General features: G+C 43.4%; 1 protein-coding gene across 1 annotated transcript in view; it reads right to left on the minus strand.

The window, feature by feature from the left end:
- The window catches only part of LRP1 (LDL receptor related protein 1), a 463435-nt gene that overhangs the window by 88086 nt on the left and 349509 nt on the right, over positions 1–25840 (minus strand). The window contains exons 40-49 of the mRNA XM_068267473.1: positions 22971–23095; positions 21435–21806; positions 20517–20706; positions 18721–18925; positions 18241–18433; positions 16664–16789; positions 13219–13347; positions 8605–8724; positions 7147–7260; positions 145–294 (exon numbers count right to left, since the gene is read on the minus strand). Coding sequence (XP_068123574.1) covers positions 145–294; positions 7147–7260; positions 8605–8724; positions 13219–13347; positions 16664–16789; positions 18241–18433; positions 18721–18925; positions 20517–20706; positions 21435–21806; positions 22971–23095 — 1724 coding nt within the window. The remainder of the gene's footprint in view (positions 1–144; positions 295–7146; positions 7261–8604; positions 8725–13218; positions 13348–16663; positions 16790–18240; positions 18434–18720; positions 18926–20516; positions 20707–21434; positions 21807–22970; positions 23096–25840) is intronic.

The following is a 25840-nucleotide window of genomic DNA, read 5'->3' on the forward strand; positions in this document are numbered from 1 at the left end:
CTTTAACTACTCTGATGCATCAATACGTCCCTCATGAATTTATGTGAACGATCTGGGGCATTAAAACACACTAAAGCGTTGTGTGGTTGCGCCTTGATAGTGGTCAGAGGCGGTTGCAGCAAACAACAAAAGCACAGTTGTTACCTGGGCAGTTCATCTCGTCTGTGAAGTCCCCGCAGTCATTAGAGCCATCACAGATCCAGTCAGAGGCATAGCACAGAGAGGTCTTCTCACACTTCAGGAAAGTGGTTCCTTTCACGCCCAGCTTGAAGAAACTGGCGCAGTCGGTGATGTCTGAGGAGGTGGAAGAAAGAAGCAATTCAGAAGACATGCTTGGCTTTTTATAAAAGACCAGAACAAAAAGATGGTAGAATGAAAAGCAAGAGTTGCAAATAACTAAAATGTGTGGCTATTAATCATAACCATCAAGCTGTACAGAAAGAAACAGGTTGGCTTCTTTAAAAGGACATCCGAGGTGGCTGTTTTTCTTTTCTTTTTTTTTTCCTTTCTCTGCCTGAAAGAGTTAATCATCAGGTATGCAAGTGATCGTGTTTTCCGGCAGGGAACACACTTCACAATTTTCATACGCGTTTTTTGCACAGAAAAACTGAGAACGCATGTTAATCAATGGGCTAGTTCACACTTATTGTGTTTTCTGCGCGCAGAAAAAAAAACTGACATTCTGCATCATAATTTTGCACATTTTGTCAGTTTTCTGTATCAATTACATTAGCTGCTTTGAAAAAACGCACGTGTTTTTCTGCATTGAAACCAGGGCTGTGGAGTCGGAGTCGTGGAGTCGGGCAATTTTGGGTGCCTGGAGTCGGAGTCGTGAAAAAATGCACCGACTCCTAATGAATTTGTAACTGTAATTAAAATAGAAAATATGATAAAATGTTCTATTTCTCAGATAATAGTCATTAAAAATAATGTATATATACAGTATACATACAGTAATAGCTGTGCTTAGTCCACAAAAATGAAATAAACCAATCAAAATTTGTTACTTGTGCTGCTTCAATAAAGCAGTCCCCGTATTTTTCAAGTCAGACATACATATCTGATTGTGACTGTATATATGATGTGTACACAGGAATCTCTTATAAATACTAAATAACATCTATGCTGTAAGAATAAAGCCCGATGTGTAGCTGTGTCACTAATAGAGATGGTCAATGAGATGGAAATAATTCTGCATTGATGCTGATTTATGCAAATGTATGCACTCCCTTTGCTGATGAAATCAAATAATTTGATATGTTGTTAAAATTTGGTTTGGTGACTACAAATTAAAGTGTACCTGAGACGGATGAAAAGTAAAGTTTTATACATACCTGGGGCTTCCTCCAGCCCCCTTCAGGCTAATCAGTCCCTCGCTGTCCTCCACCACCCGGATCTTCTGCTATGAGTCCTGGTAATTCAGCCAGTCAGCGCTGACCGGCCGCATGCCGATCCCACAGCCAGGAACATTCTGCACCTGCGCAATAGTGCTGCACAGGTGTAGTATGCTCCTGGCGGCGGAGTGTGTGCATGCGCACTACGCCCGACTGGCTCAAGTACCTGGACTCAAAGCAGTAGATTCAGGTGGTGGAGGAGGACAACGAGGGACTGATTATCCTGAAGGCGGCTGGAGGAAGCCCCAGGTCTGTATAAAACTTTAATTTCATCTGTCTCAGGTTTACTTTGTTACACAGTAGTACTATACTCTACATATGCACTCCCCACAGAGCTGCAGGGAATCCACTGAGAATGCTGTGCACATTGAACACAGAGGTGTTGTCTGTCACCCATAAACCTTGTTCAGATTGTGCATGAAGAATGTGTAATAGAGGAAGAATCTCCTCATTCCCCTGCAGAGTACCTGCACATCATTCTTACATGCACCCACACTTACATTGCCTAGGGCCTGATAGATGTTCTTTGTTCCGGTTTGTACCTTTTACAAGTACTCTTACCAAGGACTAGTTTTAGTCTAAAGGGAATAAATATAGTAGTCTACATATCCTTCTCACTTCAGTTGTCTTGTAAAATTCCTAAGCGTTGGCAGTTAAGAGACGAATTTCATGTTACATACTTTTAATCAACAAAATTGTAATTTGCAAATTAGAGGAGTCGGAGTCGAGGAGTCGGTGGAATCCTAAACTGAGGAGTCAGAGTCGGTGGATTTTTGGACCGACTCCACAGCCCTGATTGAAACACACTTGGTGTGCAGAAAACGTACGCGGAAAAACGTGCGTAGAAAACCTCCAGATTTGGACTGCGTTGGACAATAAAAGGAGGATAGATACAATTGTTTATCTCATCAGCTTACTTGCACCTTGGATATCCTTTAAATTAAACAACAATCTGATGTTTCATACTAAGGGGCCAGGGGAAAAATACAGGAATCCATTATGCTAGGTACACACTATGAGACTTTCTGGCAGATTTACTGTCATATCGATTATTTCCAACATGTCCGATCTTATTTCCAATCATTTTCTGAAAGAAGTGAATGGAAAACAATTGGAAAATATCGGCTGAGGGAGAGAGTTCCAAGGGAGGGGGGACAGCCCGTGAGAAGTCCTGGGTGCGAGAGTGAGAGGAGGTGACCAGGCTAGAGGACAAGAGGGTCTCCTGTTAGGAACGGAGGATTTGGGCGGGGAGGTATCTGGAGATTAAAGAGGAAATGTATGGAGGTGTCAGCTTGTGTAGTGTTTTATATGCAAGCGTGAAAAAATTAAACTAGATTCTTTGGGCAACTGGTAACCAATGGAGAGATTGGCAGAGAGGGTCTGTCTCAGAAGACCTGGAAGAAAGGTGGCTGGGACGGGCAGCAGAGTTTAGCAGGGACTGGAGAGGTGCCAGTCTGCTTTTTGGTAGACCACAGAGTAGGGTGTTACAGTAGTCAAGACAGGAGATGATCAGAGCATGTACAAGGATTTTGGTTGCCTCTTGTGAGAGGAAGGGACGCATTCTGGAAATGTTTTTGAGATGGAAGTAGCAGGAGGTAGTTAATGTGTTGATATGTGGCATAAATGAGAGCTCAGAGTCCAGTATTACCCCCAGACAGCAAGCTTTAGGAGTTGAGGTTATTGGGGTGTTATCTACATTGATTGTGACTATGGGAGGTGGAACAGAGAGTGAAGGTGGAAATATCACAATCTCCGGTTTACTCATTTTGAGTTTAAGGAAACAGGAATACATGAATGTAGATACAGTGGATAGACAGTCAGGAACTTTAGACAGTAGTGTGGAGAGGTCTGGGGCAGAACAATAAATGTGGGTGTCATCAGCATAGAGGTGATATTGAAAACCAAAAGAGCTTATTGTTTGTCCCAGTCTGTGCGTGTAAATGGAAAAGAAAAGGGGTCCAAGGACAAAGTCTTGTGGTACTCCCACAGACAGTGGACGTGGAGAGGAGTTGGTATTGGCGTAGAAAATCATGAAGGAATGGCCAGACAGGTACGAGTTAATCCAGGAATGTGCTGTTAAATAAAAGTTTCCACTAACCATCACAGATAAGCTTGAATCTGACTTTCCATGTAAATTACCAGGGACTTAACACTTCAAGCCCAGTAACTTCTGAATAATTATTTGGCAGATAGTTAACCAGTAGCTACTGGACTTGATTCGGTCAGTTTCACATCAGTGGAAATTTACATAGAGCGTCAGAATTCAAGCTCATCTCTACTAGTCATACCAAATTTATTAAAATAAAGTTCTAGCTTTGGGGGTCAACACATGACTGCAGTCCTATAAAGGCTAACTTCCTAACCTTTCAGCAACACCATATGTACTGGAATGACCCAAGTGAAAAGTGAACTTATGCCATCTAGTGGTAGGCAGGTTAAATTCAGACAAGCTTGCTACATCAATTATGTTCTTCAAGCTAAGTAAATCAGCCTCCACTGTTATTTGGCTCCTGGATTCATTTATAATTTGAATATAAGATACAAACTAGGCTCCTGGCTTGGCTTTATGATATAGGAACTGTAAAGCATGACAGAAAGAACCTCACTTTCTCCAGGCACTGGAGTTAAAGGCAGAAACAAACACCTGTCAGATGGAAAAGTGGGGTTTGCTCACCTCCTACTTGGCATTCTGGAGTGCAGACACTTGGCAAGAGTCCCAATATATGTGTGTCTCATGCTATTGACATCTGCTGACTCCAGTAGAGATGAAGCGGCAGCCTGTTCCCAGACACTGCTCCACTCACATAAAGCGGAAAAGCGTCTGGGACCTCAGAATCAGAATCGCCTTTATTCGCCAAATGACATACCCAGAAATGATTGTGGTTCACATGGCAATGGCCGTAGTAGATGAAACAGAAAAATATACATGGGAAAATACAGTGATAAAGTAATGAGCAGCAAAGTACAGTGCACAGTGGGCAAGCATAGCTATGCTGTGGGGCCAGGGCTGCACAGAGTCGCTTGGAGTTCAGAGTTGGAGATATGCTGTCCAAGAGAGGGGTGGGCATTTACTGACTGTGCGTTGAATTGTGAATTAAATTGTGCTGCCCGAGGGGCGAGAGTGCAGCAGGAGGGGGGGGGCCCTGGAGTTCAGCATGAGGACCTCTTGGGGGAAGAAAGTGTTCCTGTGCCTGGTGGTTCTGGAAGAAGCAACTATCTGGGTGGGAGAGGTCATGTAAAATCCTAGTGGCCCTCTTCTTCATTCTGCAGTACATTCTCTGGTGTTTGTGCCTTGGGACACTGATATCTGAAGACCTGTCTGGGAGGAGGTGAGCACAAACCATTCCCTACCTGATAGCTTTTTGATTTTGTCTGGAGATCCATTTTAAGTTAACAAAATATTTACCCAAATTTCTATAAGAGCCAACTCACGCGAAAACAGTGAGTTGAGGAGATGGAGCATTAGTGTAATGGTTCCTGCCAATTATTGCTAAACCCAAAACATGTTACTTAAGATCAGCTGCTCCCAGCGGGCATAAGACAGAATCATTAAGTAGCAGCATTACCTCATGCGTGCCTTAAGCTGCAGGACTGTGGAGGAACTTATTGACCAAAGCTGAAATTCCAGACTTCTGTGCCAGCGCTTAAGACACAGGCGCCATAACAACATACTGCCAACAGCAACAACCTCTGAGTAGATCTTACTACAGTGTATTGTAGTTCAAAATTAAAGGCGTTTTCTACTTCACAGGTCCATTCATTCAATATTTACTTGGACATTCTGATCAAGAACTAAAAGTTCCAAACTACAAGTTATGCTGCCAAATCCCAGTATTCTAACAGCAACTAACCTCCATCCGACATTCACATCCCTGCCGCATGTGATTGGGCAGACAGATCAGCAAGGCGATTGTCTTCATTGCCTCTCCCCAAAATGTCACTAACAGGCCCGGTTTTACCTCACAGGAGCCTACAGGCACCTTAGACGTCGCCTACAAACCCCCACCAAACCGCACTGCAAGTGTGATGGCTGTCCCAGCTTTCACTTCTCCATTACTTCCCTTGCCTGGCGTAGGTAGCTACAGCTGCCCCCTGGTATTAGGTAGCAAGAACAATATTAAGTAGCTAGAGATGCCTTAAGTATTAGGGAGATTTCATCAGTGGAATGCCAAGATCAGGGTGAGTAACCTCTTGTTTACACTCTCATCAGGGCTTCGATTAGGGATGGAGGGAGGGAGACTATCGTGGAAGTGAGTGAGCTGCCCTTTAATTATCAGCGCCTTTAGGCACGTGCCTAGGAAGCCTTATGGTAAATACAGCCCTGGTGGTCACTAATTACCAATTTGTGCTTTACAAGGCATGAATAATCATTATACTTACTGAAAAGAGTGAAAGTCAAGCCTTCAAAAAGAACTGAGTAGAGAGCATAACAAATATGCCCCTTTTTATTTAATTTGTTAGGAATCTCTTAGAACTCCATTAGCTAAATAAAATAAATTACAAGAAAGTATTTTTTTTTTAATGACAACCCAGAAAATGGTATTATCCTTAAAAAAAAGACAATGTTGTACTTCTATGTAGTTTGGAATACAATAGAAGTAACAATATACCAGCATGGTCATCAGTCTACCCTTTTTACCTTTTATGCTTCTGGTTTACCTAATGTGCTGCAGTGGCATAGTGGATAGCACTGCCACTAAGTAGTAACTAGGTCAGTGATGGCTAACCTTGGCACTCCAGCTGTGAAAAAACTACAAATCCCATCATGCCTCTGCCTCCCCGAGTTATGCTCAGAGCTGTCAAGAGTATTGCAATGCCTCATGGGACTTCCACCACAGCTGGAGTGCCAAGGTTAGCGATCACTGAACTAGAGTCTAACAAGATGCGTACTGGGAGATTTAAATCAGCAGAGAAATCAGCTGGCCCCACCCAGTCTCTGCTTATTTCCTGTTCTGCTAATGAACACGCTGAACATTTTAGCAAATGTAGCTTCCTGATTCAGGACAAGGAAAAAAAAAACTTGATTAAACTGGAGGATACTGTTCAGGCAAGAGGCTAAACACACTCTGAAAAATGACTCACTAGCTGACAATCAAAACAGGGCCACAGACAAAATGCAAAGTACTGATTAAGGATTGTATTAAAGTGGACCTAAACTTTTGCACAGGACAGAAGGAAAATATTGAGAAATGCACCCTGTATGTATTTAGAGAGTTTAGCCGGTCTAATCCCCCCTCATCTGTGATTAATCACGAGTGTAATGTGCTCTCTCAGCTGTGTCAGCTGGCTGCCACGGCAGAGAAGCTATTTTGTAAACACTGGATGTTAACCCCTATGTCTGCTTCCATGAAAGCAGGAAGTAGACACTGCAGATTTATTGCAGGATTTGTATCCGCTGTAACAAAAATGTTTTTCTTGAACGGTTATTATGCTGTTGCTTACATTTTAGAGCAGAGGGGAAGTTCTGAGTTCAGGTCTGCATTAAGAATTTGTTGTTTGAGGGTGTGCTGGACCCTCACTATGCATTACCAGGACTTCCCAACCTATTGCCTAAAAAGGCCACATAGTCACTAATAATGAAGGTGTACAAAAGAAAGGTGAATTGCATATATGTAAATCGGATAGGAGCCTTTTCAAAACACCTTCCTAGAAACTCATAAAGGAAGCATTTCCGTGTGGCACCAGAGAGTAATCTGTAATATTACATTATTAAAAAGAAAAGGCTATAGTCACATAACTGCATACTACTTACTGCAGTTCATTTCATCTGAGGCATCCTCGCAGTCAATGAGCTGGTTACAGCGGCTCGAGTTTCCAACACAACTGCCATCGCGGCAGCGGAACTCTTCAGGAGCGCAGGCGGTTTCTGGAAGACACAGCCAGATCAAACTCTGTTCAGTACACAATATAGTACAATAAAATGGGACCCAGACATCAACTAGGCCAAGCATAGAAAATTCTTAATTTGATTTAGGCCCGATTCACATTAGCGTTCGCTATCCGGATTTTCCGGATCTGATCCGGACCGCATACTGTACAAACGGAACGTACGTTCCGCATAGCAATGTAAAGTCTATGCGGACGTTCACACACGTCCATTCCGTACGTCCCGGAGCCGGATCGGATCCGGACTCTTTTCCAACATGCGCTATTTTTTGGGTCCGGATCTCCGGCCCACGCACCCGGACCGGAGCCGGACCTGAGCCTGACAGCACCATCCGGAACACAGAAACCAATGGGGAATGGAAGGCACAGAACACACTGCCTACAAAAACCTGATGTTCTACCCCACTTCCTATGCGTATCCAAGCGGCCATTTCGGATGGGGACACATGGGCCCAGCATATCTGGAGTGGAGCAGCAGTGACAGACGTGCTGGAGCTGTTTGGCAGGATGTCGGAGGTGGAGGTGAGGCCTACAGCGGAGGAAGTTGATTCTACAGGTGCACCTTCTGCTGACCCCAACATTTTTTCTTAAAATTTCGCTATTTTTTTGCTCACGGATCCGGATGGCAGCCTGATGCATGCCTGATGCAAACGGACCGGATCCGGATCGAAACCGTACGGTTCTGATCAGGATCAGGTCAGGATCCGATCAGGATCCGGTCCGTTTACTTGCCAAAACGCAAGTGTGAATGGGGCCTAATAAAATGGTCACTAACAAAACTGTAAAAGCAATATTGGGGTTGCTGGGTGTAAAGCTCGTTGCATCGATAGCGCAAGAGCATTAACATAGCAACGCACATAAACACGGTATGGCAGTAGTGTCGCATGCACTAAGCTATCCCCATATCGTGCGTACAGTTTACACATGTTACCATGGTAATGCTCTAGTGCAATCGTTGAAACAGGCATTACTAGGTTAAGTACATGCTGGTAACATTGCGGCGTGGGGTGCAATGTTACCAGCCTTTTTTTGCACCAACCCCATTGTCTTCTCCTTGCATCCATTGCACATTTTTTTGATAGATTACCTTTTTATTAAAGTTTTCATGGCACATTTTTAATTGCCCCAGTAGAAGGTAAATGAAGTGTCACTCATGATGGTTGTCCGAATGCTACTGCTACTACTTGGGTAAAAGGTAAACATATTAAGCAGGCTAAGTATAGCAGAGGAATTTAAAAATACATTTAGTGCTGGTCCAATGTCAAAAGCAGAGGATACGCCAAGAGGGTTGAATCTGATAGGCTGAAGGACTGGGCATACTCACTGTTGCACGCTATCTCATCAGAGTTGTCTCCACAGTCATCCAGACCATTGCACCAGTAAGCGGTGGAAATGCATCGTCCGTTCATACAGTGGCGGAAACCTTTTTTACAACGACGATTAGCTGGGGGAATACAGCAAAGTGTTATAAGACAATTAATCAATTTATTAAATACATTCCAGTGGCCCTACAGCACATTTATACAGGCTTTATAGCTTGCTGAGATCTGTATTTACGCATTGCTGTACAGGGAGGCATATGTTAATGATTTGACTTTCCAGTATTTGAACAATATCCCACTGAAAATTTCAAGGTAACCACAAAACGAGGTTTAATATTGCAAAAGATATAATTACAAAAAGGCATGAAAAAGTCAGTCAAACAGCATCTCATGGAAGACAAATATAAAAAGATTTTTGACCAAGATTAATGAACAATGAGTGCTCTGCCTGTCCTAATGTTCATCATCTTACCACCGAGAGAAAAGGATTGCTCCTCGACTTGGCTTACAATCATGAATGGTCAGGCATTGGCAATCATCATGGAAGTACTAGCACTGCGCATGGGTAGAAATGGTGATCTCACACTTATGGAGAGGTCCCCACCTCTTCTTCTATGCAAACCTGAGCACATGCAAGTCTTGTGTGCGCATGACTGATCACTAGAGTACCAAACGTCAGGCCTGAAAAGCCTGTGCCCCCAAATGGTCTTTATGGAAAGCGCTATTCTAAGCATGGTTCACAAGCTGATCCTGAATTTCCTACTGCAAACATGTTTTGTTCTGACTTCATTACAGCTCGTCTGACCATGGTTATTCTAAACACCTACTGTCAGCACAAAGTAAACTTGACCACAGCCTTGGGAATTGTTTTTTCTTGGCTTGTTCTCAATTGCTGACCCTCACTCATCTCCTCTTCTAATTAATCAACCAACTAGTAAATATAGTTTCTCTAGACTCTAGCCAGTCTTCTCAAATCTATGTGAAACCTAAGAGAAGACCCAGCATGTTCTCATATTGTACAACCTCTGGTATCATGACCCAGAAAGTTATGTCTTTTGTAAACAAGGAAAACTCTGCAGATGAGACCTTCTGGAAGGTCTGAAAATGCCACTGGAAATTTTTATCATGCAGAGAGCCATAAGTAACTATCAGCTGACAGAACTTTCTGTGTTCATCTAAAACTAAAATGTCAGTTTAGAATGAATAAACATATTACAGGGAGCCTGCTGGGAGAGGAATATGGAGGCTGCCATGTTTATTTCCTTTTAAAAAATGCTCATTGCCTCGCTGTCCTGCTGATCCTCTGCCTCTAATACTTTAAGCCATAGACCCTGGACAAGCATGCAGATCAGGTGTTCTGCTTAAGTCTGACAAGATTAGCTGCATGCTTGTCTCAGATGTGTGATTTAGACTCTTCTGACCAGAAAGATCAGCAGGGCTGCCAGGCAACTGGTATTGTTTAAAATGAAATAAATATGGCAGCCTCAATATCCCTCTCACCTCAGGTTTCCTTTAAGGCTAATTTCACACCAGGACGTTGCGTTAGAGGGGTCGTTAAGGTCGCATAACGTCCCCCTAACGGAACGCCTGGTGTTGCTGGATCTGGACGTCAGAGTGAGCCGCGTTGTGCAGCTCACTCTGGCGTCAGTGATGCCGTGATGCGCACTCTTGTGCGCATGCGGCATCACGTGGTCCCGCCGGCCAATCGCCGCACAGAGCGGCTGCTCCAGGAAGTAAACACTGCACGTCATAACGTGCAGTGCATATTATTTAGCCATGTGCCTGGCCGCTCTCCGCTCCTCCCCAACATTACTGAGCATGTGCAAGCAGTCTAACGCGGCTCAGCCGCGTCCAAAGTACTGCATGCAGTACGTTGTCTTGTGACGCAGCGTTACAATGTAACGCAACGTCCGCACTGTGAACAGCCCCATTGATTTTTCATTACTGTGCGGTGGGCTGCGTTACAAGCTGCTCTAACGTGCGCCTGTAACGTCCCACTGTGAAAGCAGCCTAAGAATGGAACTCAGTGATGTTTTTCAGACACTGGGCGAGTGGAGAGTATAAACATCACTTATGAAAGAACGTGGCACTCATAAAGAAACATGGTGTAAATGTGTCACATCTGGAACTAATATACTCCATCAAAATGACCTGTTTGCTCACCCATAAATTGCTAAACCCCAAGGAGCAGTGTTATTTTCCCAAACTATTACTAGAACATTCCACTAGTTCTCTAGAAAAGCATTCAGGCGAAGCTTCCAGTCACACCACAGCAACGTGTTTACTAAATGGCAACTTTGCAAGCCTCAGAGCTCTGTTCCCGGAAAAAAGGAATTTTATCTCCAGATGAAAAACAGAATGTTGGAGCAGATTTCTGAAGACTAATGGCTTTTGCTGCTTTTCAATGCAAATACTCAACCTTTATTTCCCCCATGGAGTTGATCCTTATAACACCAGACACTGAATGCTGATCGCTATGTAGGGCACTATAATGAGATTACAGAAGTGATTATGATGACTATTTCCCCTGTAACACACCCGCACAACCATCAGTTTGCTGGTCACCTTGTGCTTCACCCTGTACCTTTCATACACACAGGGTCTGCTGTATGGAGCTGTGACATTGCAAACTGTGTTCCCTTAGCTTTTTGTAAACAATGCACGCTATGCTGACAGGAGAGTCTTGTGGCGGGCAGACCATTGAATCAGCCTGACTGAAATCCACCCGCCACAAGACACTCCTATCAGCATAGTTTATCTAAGCAGTGAAGAATGTTTTACTACCACTATATGTCATTAAAAAGTCCCTTCTACCTATAAAAGAGACTCTGACAACATGTTCAACCTTATTTCTTCTATCCTATAAGTTCCTATACATGTTCTAATGAGGTCTGTCTTACTGCAGCCTTTCCTAGTTGCACAGTGGCTGTATTATCTCTGTTATATAATCTAATCTTCTTTCCTCTGGAAGCTTTGTCGGGCTCAGGCACTCAGGCAGGAATGTGCTGGTCTGCTTGTGATAGGATAGAAGCTATACACATCCTCTCCAGGACCCCTGCAGGCTCTGTATGAGTCACAGACTAAGTTCCTCTCAGCCCATCGCACTCTGGTTAGCAGCCATGTCTTTTGTTTGTAAACACTGCCTAAAACTGGCAATTACAAGCCAGGATCAGAGCAGGGAGTGGCAGAAACAGCACAGAGGGGCCCAGGAGAACATAATGAATAAAATGTTATGCTTCTTATTGTAAGAATTTTAGAGTACAGATTCTCTTTAAAGGTGTTTAGAAAAAAAGGAACATTTTGATAATGTTTCTTTCAGACAAGCAGCAGCAATACACAGACATGGTGAGTTACTGTGTTTTTCTGTATATCAGGAGCCATGCTTGGCTGCTAATGCAGTGAGCGCATGTTTTCCACATCCGTCACAGGCCATGGCGCTGCTCAGTGGGCAGCTGGCTCGCATGTGTAGTGCATTGGCTGCCAATCCCATTGCATTCAGCTCTGTCCCCAAGAAATTGGTAGCCCATATAGTCTATGACATTGGAAGGTAACCCTACAAAAGGGGAGAGGAGGATTCCTTCTCACACCTTTTTAAAGAACCCCTGTCCTGATGTTAGGGGTGTGTCCACACCTTCCTCAACCATGAAATGTAGGAGGGGACAATTGCATCCATGTATGCAAGAGTAACTCCTGCGGTTGACTTATGGTTAAATTTTACCTTACCCAGTTTAGGTAAAAGGGTCTCTATATAGTATATTCAATAATTCAACATTTTTTAAGGGGCAAGGTATGATGGAGCCCCATTGCCCTTAATGTTAGGGCAAGGGTGGTGCAGGGGGTGGGGTAGTGAGGTAGTGATCCCCCCCCCCCTTTTTTGCAGGATATTCTATAATTATGGGGAGTGAGGATAGGTATTGATCATGAAAGGCAGAACCCCACATTTATCAGTTCCAAATTCCCTGGGGAAAACTAGCCTGATTGAGGGATGGAGTTTCTAAACCCATCCAAAAGACTGCAAAACTAAAATAGATTTTCCCCTCCCCCTGTAATTATTTTTCTTTTCTGTAACAGACGTGTTCTGTGCCTCCAAAAGGAGCTATAAGAAAGACAATGGTTTCACCTGATTAATTCTGTCTGAGTTTAGCAGAGCTATGCAAATCCAACAACTAACAAGTTGTCAGGACTTTGTATCTTTATATAAACGGTGAATCTGTTTGAAAGGTTAGTCTAATCAGAGAGACAGGTCTCATCCTAATTCAGTTAGGCACATCTTATAGAAAAGTATTCCTTTACCCCATCTACAAAGTAACAATGCAGGAACAACTGCAGGAGACAACTGTAAAAAGCAAAGGTTCTGCAGCTCTCCAATTATGCATAGATGTTCTCTTATTGAAAAACAACCACACAGGAAACAGCACACATAGCAGCCCTGCAAATGGTCCTTTATGATTGTCAGGGAATGATTAAGGACCATCTGCAAGTCCAATTCAGTTAAGCCTTCTGATCAGCTTCCCGTGAGGTCGATTTTCAAAAAAAACATACTGTATGCAGAAATGGAGAGTCACAGAAATGTTCTTTGTACAGCCAGGCATGATGTAGGAAAGAGCTTTACGTACCACAGTAGGAGTGCTTCTCATCCGCCTTGTCCTTGCAGTGGGCCACAGTATCACAAGTCAAGCTGTAGTTAATGCAGTCACCATTGCCACACTCAAACTCATCATGAGGATTGCAAGTAGAGTTCGGAGCTGATAACATGGATAAAAAACAATACCTTTTTAATGCAGCAGAATATACTTCCAAAACAAGAGAGTGTAGTGTAAAATGTAATACTACATAAATAAGCTGCTAAAAATGTTTTTATTTATGCAGCAAAGACAAACTGAATATCAATTAACAGGTGCATAAAATCAACTAAGGTCTCAACAGAAACATTTGAACTGGACAAGACTTTAGGGCTCTTTCACATTAGGGCAGACTTTGTGCGTTAACGCAAACGGAAGCCGTTTGCGTTAACCAAGGTAAGATGAAAGTCCATAGACTTTCATTTTACCTTTCACACTCAATGCTGCGTTTTGATGCGTTGCGGTTCCGACGCACGCGGGCGCAGTTTTTCCCCCCAACGCACCCGCGAGCCGGCGTTTTCCGTCGGGTTTAATTACCAGCTACCGCCGCTGATTGCGTCGCACCGCAGATACCCGACGACACGCCGCAGGCAGACAACGCGTGCAGGAAAACGGCTCCTGTTCGCGTTGTCTGATGTGAAAGAGCCCTTAGATTTTATCAATTTTCATTGTGACACCTTCACAGAATTCTAGCTTTCCACAAATAAGTCTTTGAAATCTCTGCTCGCTACATCTGTCCTGATCAGCCTTTGGCCCTTTTACTGTGGAGTAAAAAAAAAATCTTAGGGTCAATACCTCAACTGAGGAGTGGTAGGCCATGAAGGATCACACAACAGGACAGTTGAGTGCTGTAGGTGCGTGCATTTCAAAAAAGCTGCGAGTTAGAAAGGGCACACTTTACCGGTTAGTAAAATATTGGTAAATGTACCGATATTCCACTATCTACCTTTACTGTCAGCAAGAAACAATGACTTAACCCTAACCTAACTTTCACATTAGCCCTCCGCAACCTACACTTAACCCCCCCCTACCTACGCCCAAACCTAACCACCCTACCTACATCTAACCCAAAACCTATATACATCTAACTCTAACCCTCCCTAGCTACACCTAAACCTAGCCCCTCTACCTACACCTAACTCCTGTGAAATACAGGTAAATTACTAATATTCCACTAGTGTCAATGCTTAATTCTGTAATTAATTCTAGTAAAATATTGGAAATGTTTGCCGATATTTTACTAAAAATTTAGCTAACCCTATTCTCATACAAGCTGTCCCTCTACCGATGCCTAACCCTAACAGGCAGGTGCACCCAAGCCTGAGAACATCATGGGCAAAGCCAAGCATCTGCTGGTAGCAAGTTAGGCATATTTCCTCTGGACTTTGATGCAGTATACATAAAACTCTACCTCTGCCTGCTCACATAGTGCCAGGTGTAATATCTGATAGTGGAGAACATCGTTTGGTAACGCAAAAATGCTTTAAGATAAACACTGAAGTAATATATAAAATTGCGGTACTCTTTCTCTAGATAATCGTTATTTATACCCATGGAGTAAGAAGGGATGTCACAGGGGTAGTAAGCCTTACACACATGTACGAGGACTATTGCTCATAGGGATAAGTACTCACTCCTCTGAGGCAGGGGACAAGTTCTGTACAGACACATCACTAGCCTAGAGGCTACTGATGTGACTGTCGCTATGGAGGGGTGAGGAAGGATGATGATATTGCACAATGCAGTGGTTTCCAGTGGGCAGGGCCAGTTGAAGAACAATGGGCTAGGGACCCAGGGGCATGCCAGATATTTCGGCGACATTGGGGATTCCTCTACACGTGGTACCCAAGGTGAGAGAGATATTGAGGCTGCCATATTTGTTTCCTTGTAAACAATGCCAGTTGCCTGACAGCCCTGTTGATCTTCTGACATAAGTAGTGTCTGAATCAAAACTCTGGAGCAATCATATGGCTAATTCAGTAAAACCTGGGTCAGAGTACCTGATCTGCTGCAGGCTTGTTCAGGGTCTATGGCTAAAAGTATTAAATACACAGGACTGCCATGCAACTGGTATTATTTAAAAGGAAACAAATATGGCAGCCTCCATATCCTTCTCACTTCGGGTTGCCTTTAACCACCCTGGCGTTCTGATTAAATCGCCAGGGTGGCTGCGGGAGGGTTTTTTTTAAATAAAAAAAAAACTATTTCATGCAGCCAACTGAAAGTTGGCTGCATGAAAGCCCACTAGAGGGCGCTCCGGAGGCGTTCTTCCGATCGCCTCCGGCGCCCAGAATAAACAAGGAAGGCCGCAATGAGCGGCCTTCCTTGTTTTGCTTACATCGTCGCCATAGCGACGAGCGGAGTGACGTCATCGACGTCAGCCGACGTCAGCCGCCTCCGATCCAGCCCTTAGCGCTGGCCGGAACTTTTTGTTCCGGCTACGCTGGGCTCAGGCGGCTGGGGCGACCCTCTTTCGCCGCTGCTCGCGGCGAATCGCCGCAGAGCGGCGGCGATCAGGCAGCACACGCGGCTGGCAAAGTGCCGGCTGCGTGTGCTGCTTTTTATTTCACGAAAATCGGCCCAGCAGGGCCTGAGCGGCAGCCTCTGGCGGTGTTGGACGAGCTGAGCTCGTCCAGACTGCTCAGCAGGTTAAGGAATTTACTCAGAAGTGTGTACGTGGCTGTAGTCAGAGGCCAATTTGGATTCCAGGTAAAGGGATAAATAGGGATGACATCCAAGGAACTCCTGTACCAGACCACAAATGGTAAAATTCTCTGTACAGAAATTTCATCCAACTGGACAGACCACAACAAGTCCACCAGATGGATCGGGATACCAGCAATGCAACACTAATCATAACAGAGATGTGGGAAGCCTATACTATTAAATACATGCCTAGCCTTACACAAAGTAAAAATAATAATACAATAAATATAATTGGAATGGCATGGTTCCGTATGTATTAATAATATTCCATGCTAAGCTGGAGTTCCACTGTGAAAGTCTTTCAGTCTATTTATTTATTTAAGTATTTATATAGCGCCAACATATTACGCAGCACTGTACAGAGTATATATTGTCTCTTCATTAACTGTCCCTCAGAGGGGCTCACAATCTAGTTCACATCATAGTCATATGTCTATGCATGTATCATAGTCTAGGGCCAATTTAGGGGGAAGCCAATGAACTTATCTGTATGGTTTTGGAATGTGGGAGGAAATCGGAGTGCCCGGAGGAAACCCACACAGACATGGGGAGAACATACAAACTCCTTGCAGATGTTGACCTTGCTGGGATTCAAACCGGGAACCCAGTGTTGCAAGGCAAGAGCGCTAACCACTATGCCACCGTGCTGCCCCTGCCCCTTGCATGCACACACTGCTATGTGTTGTGTTGATCCATTCACAAGTAGCACTAGTATTCAGTGACTAAGCAGTACCTTTGCATGTAAAGTCCTCTTGTAGAACCCTATTTCCTCTGCAGGAACAGTTCACTCTCCCATCCGCCGTGAGAAGACACAAGTCCTGGCATAAGCTGCTGTTGGTGTTGCAGGGTGATAATTCACCTATTAAAAAGGAACAAAGTAAATATTGATACTAGCTTTCCAGGAAGCTTACCCAGACCATATTATTCCAATCCACGCTTTCAACAAACATTAATGGACTTTAAAGGCCTTTACATTGTACCTACAATGTTTTATGCAATAGCAGAAGAATAAAGCTCTTAAAAAATTTTGTAAAAATAAATAAATTTAAAAAATGGCATTGTAATTTCTGCCAGAAGAATGGGCCTATGCTTGGTAGACTTAAAGGAGCCTGCCAAAAAACAAAATAAAAAAGGGACCTGCAAGGAAAAACATAATAAACTCTATGAAGGCCCCCAATGGCCTACAGTCCTCGTCTTTACTTTGGGGGTTACTGCATCAGTGGCAGTACTTTGATGTTTTCAGCTAGTATTCCTGTGCTCAAATGAAACCCTGTCCCAACATATCTGGTTACAGGAAAGATAAGTAACGAGCACCTTTTTTTAGTAAAACCAACTTCCATTCTCATAACAGACTGATGGGACATGGCAGGTAAAACATCTGCACAGTAGAGGACTAGGATCCATCCCAAGGATGTAAATATTTGCTTTTGTGCCATCATGTTATTCATTTTTCCACCAATGCACAGAGTTAACATTTATAAAAAATATCTGCACATAAATGGATAAGGCTCAGCAGCCAAAGTCTGTCCTCCACAACTCCTTCAATAATACTTCAGTGCTGATGTATTTGGATAAGCCCTCCATCACTACACCAAAACAGAATAAAAGCCGAACAGATAGCAACAGACCAAGATCATAAAGTCTCAAAAGCATGTGTCTGTCAATTCAAGGAATCCCCAATCAAAAACATCATAAAATTCTTCAGTAGACTATATGAGTCTGTACAACAAGGACCTGAAAAAGTGTATCAAATAGGACTCCAATGCTGAACTGATGCCCACTACGTCCAACAGGTTTTGCCAAGGGCGTTACTAGACCCAAAGATCCGTGGCACGTTCCACGGATCTATTATGGAGTTTCCCAGCTGTCCCCCAGGCAGAGTCAGGCAGTGGCCAGAAGTACTCACCTCCGGCCGCTGTGGTGCCTCAAATCGGGGCATGCTGGGAGTTGTGGTGCCTCAGTGGGAGGTCCGAGGGGGCATGGGAGAATGTCCACTAGAAGATCAGGGAATTCTGCTAGGCTGGCCTACTTAGAGTGCTGTTAAAGTCATGTAAATTTGGCCCCACCCATGACCACACCCACATTTTGATGCATGGCCTCACCCATTTCCGTTGTAGTGCCCAAAAGTGCCCTGAATCTTTTAGGATCTTAGCAACACCCCTGGGGTTTTGCTAAATATGGATTTAACAATGGTCTCTAAAAGGTAGTGGAGTAATTATCCAAATATATCAATGCTGAAGTATTATTGAGAGAATGCACAGAACTGTACTTTAAATAAAGTACCACTTAATAAAGAAAGAGATTACGTACAGCTGTTTGTATCATTTGCCACAGCAATAATGCCCATGGGTTGCTGAGGAATATCTCCTCTCAGGAGTTTCAGGTCCGATCCATCATATTTGTTTGCTCGCTGAACTGCGCGACGCACCCAGTCTGTCCAGAAGATGTAGTCACCATACACTGCTAGACCAAATGGATGGACGGGATCAGACTTTAAGATCCACTGAAAAACATTAAAACAGCGCACACAAAATGAGCTATAAAATTACAGTTTACTAAATATACAACAGATTGTATTTGCATTACTACTTAGTGGACAGTCTAGGAGAAGAGGGTAATGCAAATATTTGAGTTTGTGAGAGTCCCAGTAGTTGGGTATGAGTGATACTCTGGAAATAGTTCAGGCTTTCCTGAGAGTTATAAAAGGTATGAATCATAGTCTTAGTAACCTTGCAAAGATTGATTAACAGTTTTGGGTGGAGAAGAACATAGGTGTCTCAGAAGACTTACGTGTCTGTTGGTACCATCATATTCACACCTCTCGATTTTGTCCAGGGTGGCATCAGAGAAGTACAGCTTCTCAGCTCTGTGGTCAATAGCAAGGCCATTGGGAGTGCGGATATCACGATCAATAATAATAAGCACATTGTTTCCCGAAAGTGTTGACCGCATAATGCTTGGATGTTGCTCATTCCAGTTGGTCCAGAACATAAAGCTGTAGGCAAGTATTAAACAAATAAAAATAGTGCCCGTTTCTTAATTGCTGCAGAGATTGCAAAAAAAATCTGGAAGGATTAGATCTTTTCAAAAGGACAACCAACAGATAGAATGTTATGTGGATAAAAAAATAATAATACAAAGGAAACCATTGCGAAAGTTATTACATCTTCATACACTACATTTTCCACTTTTACTTCTTTTTATGCTAGGCCATAAACACATTTCCTGTTGTACACAGAATGTAAAAATGTGTGTGTTTAAATGACCTATATCTTGTTATTTTGCGCACTTGCCGCCCCTTAAAATCAACAGACATGTATCTACGTCCTTGAAATGGGAACAGTCTTCCCGCAGGGCGTAGATATACTGCCGCAAATGTGGCTAGTGGCTAATTAAAGGGGAAGGCCTAAGTAAAGCACCAAATAAAAACTTGAAAGAAACATCCAATTATTGAATTCCAGGTTGTGTGCATAGCCTGCAAACCCTCTCAGGTATGTTACTGCTTGAAACCTTGAGTACGCAGGCATGTGTACACAGAAGTATAGGGAGCTCTCAAGAACAGACAGTCAACACAAAATACTGCACTCCATATCTCTGTGAAGCCACATCAATAAATAAAATTAAAGGAAACCTGAAGTGAACGGTATATATACAGGCTGCCATATGTAATTCATTTTAAACAATACCTTTTGCCTGGCTGTTGTGCTGATCGTTCTGGCCTCAGTAGTGTCTAAACCACGCACCTATCTATGGCTAAAAGTATTGAAGTTACAAAATCACTAGGCAGCCAGGAAATTTGAATTGTTTAAAGGAATACTGTAGGGGGGGGGGGGGATAAGTTGAACTTACTTGGGGCTTCTAATGATCCCCCGCAGACATCCTGTGCACAGCCACTCACCGATGCTCGTGCCCGCCTCCAGTTCACTTCTGGAATTTCAGACTTTAAAGTCTGAAAACCACTGCGCCTGCGTTGCCATTGCGCCTGCGCAGGTACAGACCCATACTAGGCCTGCACAGTACGCTCCTGGTGACATCAGCGGGAGTGAGGACACGGCAACGCAGGCGCAGTGGTTTTCAGACTTTAAAGTCTGAAATTCCAGAAGTGAACCGGAGGCGGGGCTGGAGCATCGGTGAGTGGCAGCGCGGGCACAGTCTGCGGGGGACCATTAGAAGCCCTGGGTAAGTTCAACTCATTTTCCCCTGACCCCCCTTCAGTATTCCTTTAAAAGGAAATAAATAGGTTAGCCTGTATATCCCCCTCACTTCAGGTCACCTTTGAACCAGATGCAGCTTGTTCATAAGAGTAAAGTCTGTGGGAAAGTGGGCAGCTAAGCTATGGCAACCCACATATCTAATAAAAACTATGATTAAAAGGAATAAAAAGTTAAACATGAAAGAAAGTCAAACTGTATGACCTGATGAAAAGATAGACAGTATCCACCAACTTCAGATGTGAGGCAGTGCCTAATGCATAGGTAAACACATGCAGAGATGGGCAGCCTTTTCTTCTTGGATTACAAGTTACTACAGGCAAGGAATATACCCTAAAAGTATAAGGACAAATAAGAGAGACAACAAGCACTCACTTTTGACACTCATCCAGAACAAAGGCTCGAGGATGATCATCTCCAGACATGGTGACCACAGTCTCTCTCTCAAATGCCCCAAAGCGGCTTTGGTCCACTGTATGCCGTGTTATTGTTGATGTGGTATAACTAGTCCAATACAGAGTGTCCCATCCTCGATGATAAGCCAGTCCTTCCACTGATCCAACATCTGTGGTAAAGAACAATGCAGTTTCTGGTTAATATTGACCCACATCATAACTGTTCCTGAAGCAATACATCTCTCCTTTTCTTCTAACAATGTATAGACAAAATGCAATAACCACAAAATCCAACTGGGACTCTCAAATTCCATTTACTGCATTTTGTAGAAACGTAAGCACAACCACTTCTGAGGAAAAAAAAAAACCACTTTCGATTGGGTGACTTTTCCAATAGATGCAGCCTCATTGGAAGACTTTTCCATAGCTATGGGTTATGAAAATATCATCTAAGAGAAAATGTAGGAAGAAAAAGTGACTTGGAATGGGGCTCAACGTCTGCACACATACGGAAGTAATAACACGTGTCTTTATGGCATGTGGCATAACGTCCAAGTGTTCCATACATAGGGTGCGACGTTTGAAAGTCATTTTTATAGTGAACGTACCACTGGCAGACATAAGGGACCCTTAGGCTTCCCTCAATTTCAAAGCTCAGATAAATGCTCATATATAAAATAGCAAATGGAAGGCCAAATGAACGAAGTGTATATAACAGAGTAAGTGAAAAATACAAACGAAATAAGTAACAATTGACAATTGCAGACTAAAAACTTTTATGGTCCGAAGAGCCAGTAAGCCAAGTTTGCATCGCTATGTATGCTGTTAATGGAGGTTTCAAAACAAACTAAAGAAATGACCTAAACCTAATAAGAACTTAGAAAGACAAACAACTTACTTTCTACCACCGTCTTCCGACCTGTTCCATCATTGTTGATCTGCTGGATGTTTCCAAAATGTATGTCACTGTAGAAGATACGTGTCCCTCCTTTGTCACTGTCCCGATAGTCAAATGCTAACGCAATGACATTTTTCATATGATCGTGGTCTTCAAAAGGCTTGACTGGAGCATTGAGGCTACTCTCATCTGATAAATGTATACTCTTTAGAATTGTTCGTTCTGAATACAAGAGGTAACCATCATACTCTCTGCAGTTAAGGCCATTTTCTGCCAGCATACCATGAGCACAGGCACAGGTACGCTGCCCGGAACCACGGTACAGGCACAGCTGTTGGCAACCACCATTATTTTCTGCGCAAATGTTGGTTCCTGTGAAGCACAAAAAGAAATTCAACATTATATAACTCCATTATTTATCCTGGTTCTTTCAAAGTACACCAATATGCCCAATGTAGTCTAGGAGCAGAACATGTCACTATTTAGTATAATTTAACCGAATAATGCAGTATCTGGACAAAAGAGTCATTTAAATTGAGTTTAAACCAATATGTTGCTTCTGCTTATTGCTCTATTGCTAAATGCTATAATACTATGTTAACATTGAGCTGAAAAGCTTGTCTATTAATAGTTATTTGTCCATTCTAGGCATATACAGCAGTCTACATTTTCTTCGGTTTCTTATCAGTATTTTGTATATTTCAGCAAGTGGTGAGGTAATTTTACTCTCTATAGATGGAATTAATATGTATAAATGGAACTAAAGTCCAAACAAGACAACATTGGAGGTTTAACCCCAATACTGTCTATCTGTTGAAGATAACAATCCGTTCACAAGCGAGCCTAGGGCATTTCTGAAACATAACTATTTCTGAATCCTAATCATTTCATGCAACTGAGAAATGATTGACCTGGATGCCTCGAAACCTGAATGAGTACAACTGCAATGAAAATTCCCAAACCCAGCCATGTATTGTGTCTACTGCACATACTAATGGCAACCAACCATTTGCAAATTCTTGCTTTTCCTATGTTTACTCAGTGGTGACCCCTATTGCCATGGGGCCTATCACTATCATTATTTAATAGTTATATAGCGCCACCATCTTCTACAGCACTTTACAGAGTATATTGTCTTGTTACTAATTGTCCCTCAGCTCACATCCTAATCCCTACCATAGTCATATGCCCATTATAGTCTAGGGCCAAATTAGGGAGAACTCAATTACCTTATCTTTATGTTTTTGGAATGTGGGAGGAAACCGGAGTGCCAGGAGGAAACCCATGCAGACACAGGGAGAAAGTACAAACTCCATGCGAATAGTGCCCTGGCGTGGATTCCAACTGGGGATCCAGCACTGCAAGGCAAAAGTGCTATCCACTATGTAACCATGCTGTTTATCTGTTGAGATCATGTAACAAATGTAGCTACCATGCCAACCCACCCTCCTTCCCCCTTGGAACTCTTTCTTAACTCTTTACAGCTGTAAATATTTATGGGGTACACTCAGAGCATCTAGTATACACAGTATTTACCCTTCTGTCGGTTCTTGTTGAACACCTTGATGTCTTTCAGCTGTACTCCAATGCCGGTTCTTAGGGATACAGAGTCCGTAGCATTCTCCTTGTTGCCACGCTTGATGGAACCATTAGCATGGGTTCTGCAAGATGAATAGTAGGAGGAATATAAGCAAAAATACCTACAAATCTCTTCATCTGCGGTGTTGACATATGAACAGGCGATACATTTATTTTCTTGTGTTTTGCAAGGTATTCTTACTTTCTTACTTGGTTTTCACTAGGTTCATTTTACTATGAAGAACTCATTTTAGTGAATTATTTTTCTTGAATATTTTATCTATGAGGCTTCTCACGTGATGGCTATATACAATGGCCTCAATTCACTAAGCTTTATCAAACACTTTATCAAACTTTTGATAACTTACCTCAAGGGTAAAATCTAATTTTGAATTCACTAAGGTGTTATATATTTATCAAATGTTTTATCTATAAAACGTTTAATAAATCTATAACACCTTAGTGAATTTAAAGGGAAGGTTCAGGGAGGGTGGTTAAAAAATAAAAATCAATTTCCACTTACCTGGGGCTTCCTCCAGCCCGTGGTAGGCAGGAGGTGCCCTCGCCGCCGCTCCGCAGGCTCCCGGTGGTCTCCGGTGGCCGACCCGACCTGGCCAGGCCGGCTGCCAGGTCGGGCTCTTCTGCGCTCCAAGGCCCGGCACTTCTGCGTCCCACGCCGGCGCGCTGACGTCATCGGACGTCCTCCGGGCTGTACTGTGCCTGCGCCGATTTCATTGGCTCCAGACCCTGTCTTTCAATGTAAGCCGTTCCCATTGGCTTACATTGAAAAACAGGGTCAGGAGCCAATGAAAGCGGCTCCTGACCGGCTCACATGACTCTGCCGTAGAGATGGGAAGTTCGGGTCTTTTTAATGATCCGGATGATTCGAATCGGATCATTGAAGAGATCCGGATCTTTGATCCGAATCTCGGATCATTTTACTACCGAAGCATTCGGGGGTGAAATGAATAGCAGGACAGGTCTTTCCCTGCTGTGGACAGGAGAAGGGGAGGGGGGTGGACACACAGAGAAGGGGAGAAGATGGACAGAGGGCAGGGAGTGGACAGAGGAGGGACGAGCAGAGAGCAGAAATGTTTGCCCACAATACCCACATGCTGCAATCATATGCTTTACATATATTTCAGCTATATGCTCATCTGTGTACTTTAAAAGCAAACGTCGCACAGTGAAAGAAAGCATTCCCAGAAGATAAGTGCAGCTGTTTAGAGCGAGTGCAGGAGGATCATATTGCCTTTCAATCACAGTCTGTGATTGAAAGGCAATATGATCCTCAGTGCCTGCAAAGTTACTGAGCTGTGCTGAGCCAAAAGCTTCCCATGTGATCACTGTGCACAACTACGGAACAGACAGCCTATAATAGAGCAGCACATTTCAGCCAGTATGTGTGCTCTACACACATCTGGCAGTGGCACCCATGTCCCCTCTCTCTCATCTACCTGTCTCCCTGCAAGGCTGCCTCCCCTCCAACAGAGCGATCCATCTCTGCTCTGCTTCCAGGACCCCGCTGCCCGCTGAGAGGGGGTGTGTCTCTCCTGGCCCCGCCCCCTTTTTCGATCCAAATCACTCATTTTGATGATTCGGATGATTCGACTCACAAAATAGATTCGGATCAAAGATCCGAATCGTTCATGATCCGGACAACACTACTCTGCCGTCATAGTCTATGTCCTGAGGGTCCCGGCGAGCGGCGATGACGGTGGTTGCGGCGGGTATGTGCGGTGATTCGTCGGGATTTCGTCGGGATTGGACCAGCGATCTCTGGTCTTTAAGTGCCCAGAGACCGCTGGTCCTTAAGTGGTTAAACTTCATTATTATACAGTATTATCTCGTTATAGTAAACCTCTGGATATGGTAAACTCAGTCCGAGTAAATTTGTATGACCAATTCTGATATGGTAAACTTCTGATACAGTAAACTACTTGGCCGGATCTGATGGAGCTTACTATAAAGGGATTCTACTATATTTACATGGAACTGCTGGACATTATTAAAGTGTAAGAAATTAACTACAGCAAGTTTCCTCAAAATATTACCTTACACCTCATTTCAGCATACCAGTAAGTATACTTCATATGTCTTTTACATACAGTTCTTTGCATCTTTAATGTGATGCACAAATACATGTGTAATTAGGCTGGCATATTTACTACATCTCTTCTTACAAACTAGCATGTGCTTAAAATGGGCCAGAATTAAAAAAGAAATGCAATTCCAATTACATAAAACGTGATAAATATTAGTACTCGAGTGAAAATAAAGGAATAAAAGTATTATTTTACTTTCCAAGTGTGGTCATTTTTATGTCTGCTGTCGTGTACCTCAATATGCTGGTTGGCACATGTTAATTGCCACCCAGCTCCTTCCTCCAGCCCATGTCAAACTCTGTGTCAGTGCAGCATGGGGTGCATAGCCTGCAGTAGTTTATATAGTACTAGTAAAAAGGCCTGCCCATAAAATAAAAAAATGCCTTAGGCTGTGCCCGCCTCGACCCACGCACACCCACGGTTGCAACCCACACAGGCGTGTGCAGTCACTGTTATTGGAACTGCACAATCTACATGGTTTAAAGGGAAATAACATGTCAGCTTCCATATTACTCTCACCTCTGGTTCCCTTCAATTCTTGCCCAAGGCAGTGTTCATCTGCTGCATTTAATCTAGCATATATACATAGCTTGAAGTGTACCAGAGGTCAATTAAATAAAAAGATATATTTACATACCCAGGGCTTCCTCCAGCCCCATCCGCTCGGATCGCTCCCACACCGCCACCGTCCGCTGCACACAGCTTCGGTATCGGGTCCTATCA

The sequence above is a fragment of the Hyperolius riggenbachi genome, chromosome 2 (genome assembly GCF_040937935.1).
Source record: "Hyperolius riggenbachi isolate aHypRig1 chromosome 2, aHypRig1.pri, whole genome shotgun sequence".
In the NCBI taxonomy this organism is placed as follows: domain Eukaryota; kingdom Metazoa; phylum Chordata; class Amphibia; order Anura; family Hyperoliidae; genus Hyperolius; species Hyperolius riggenbachi.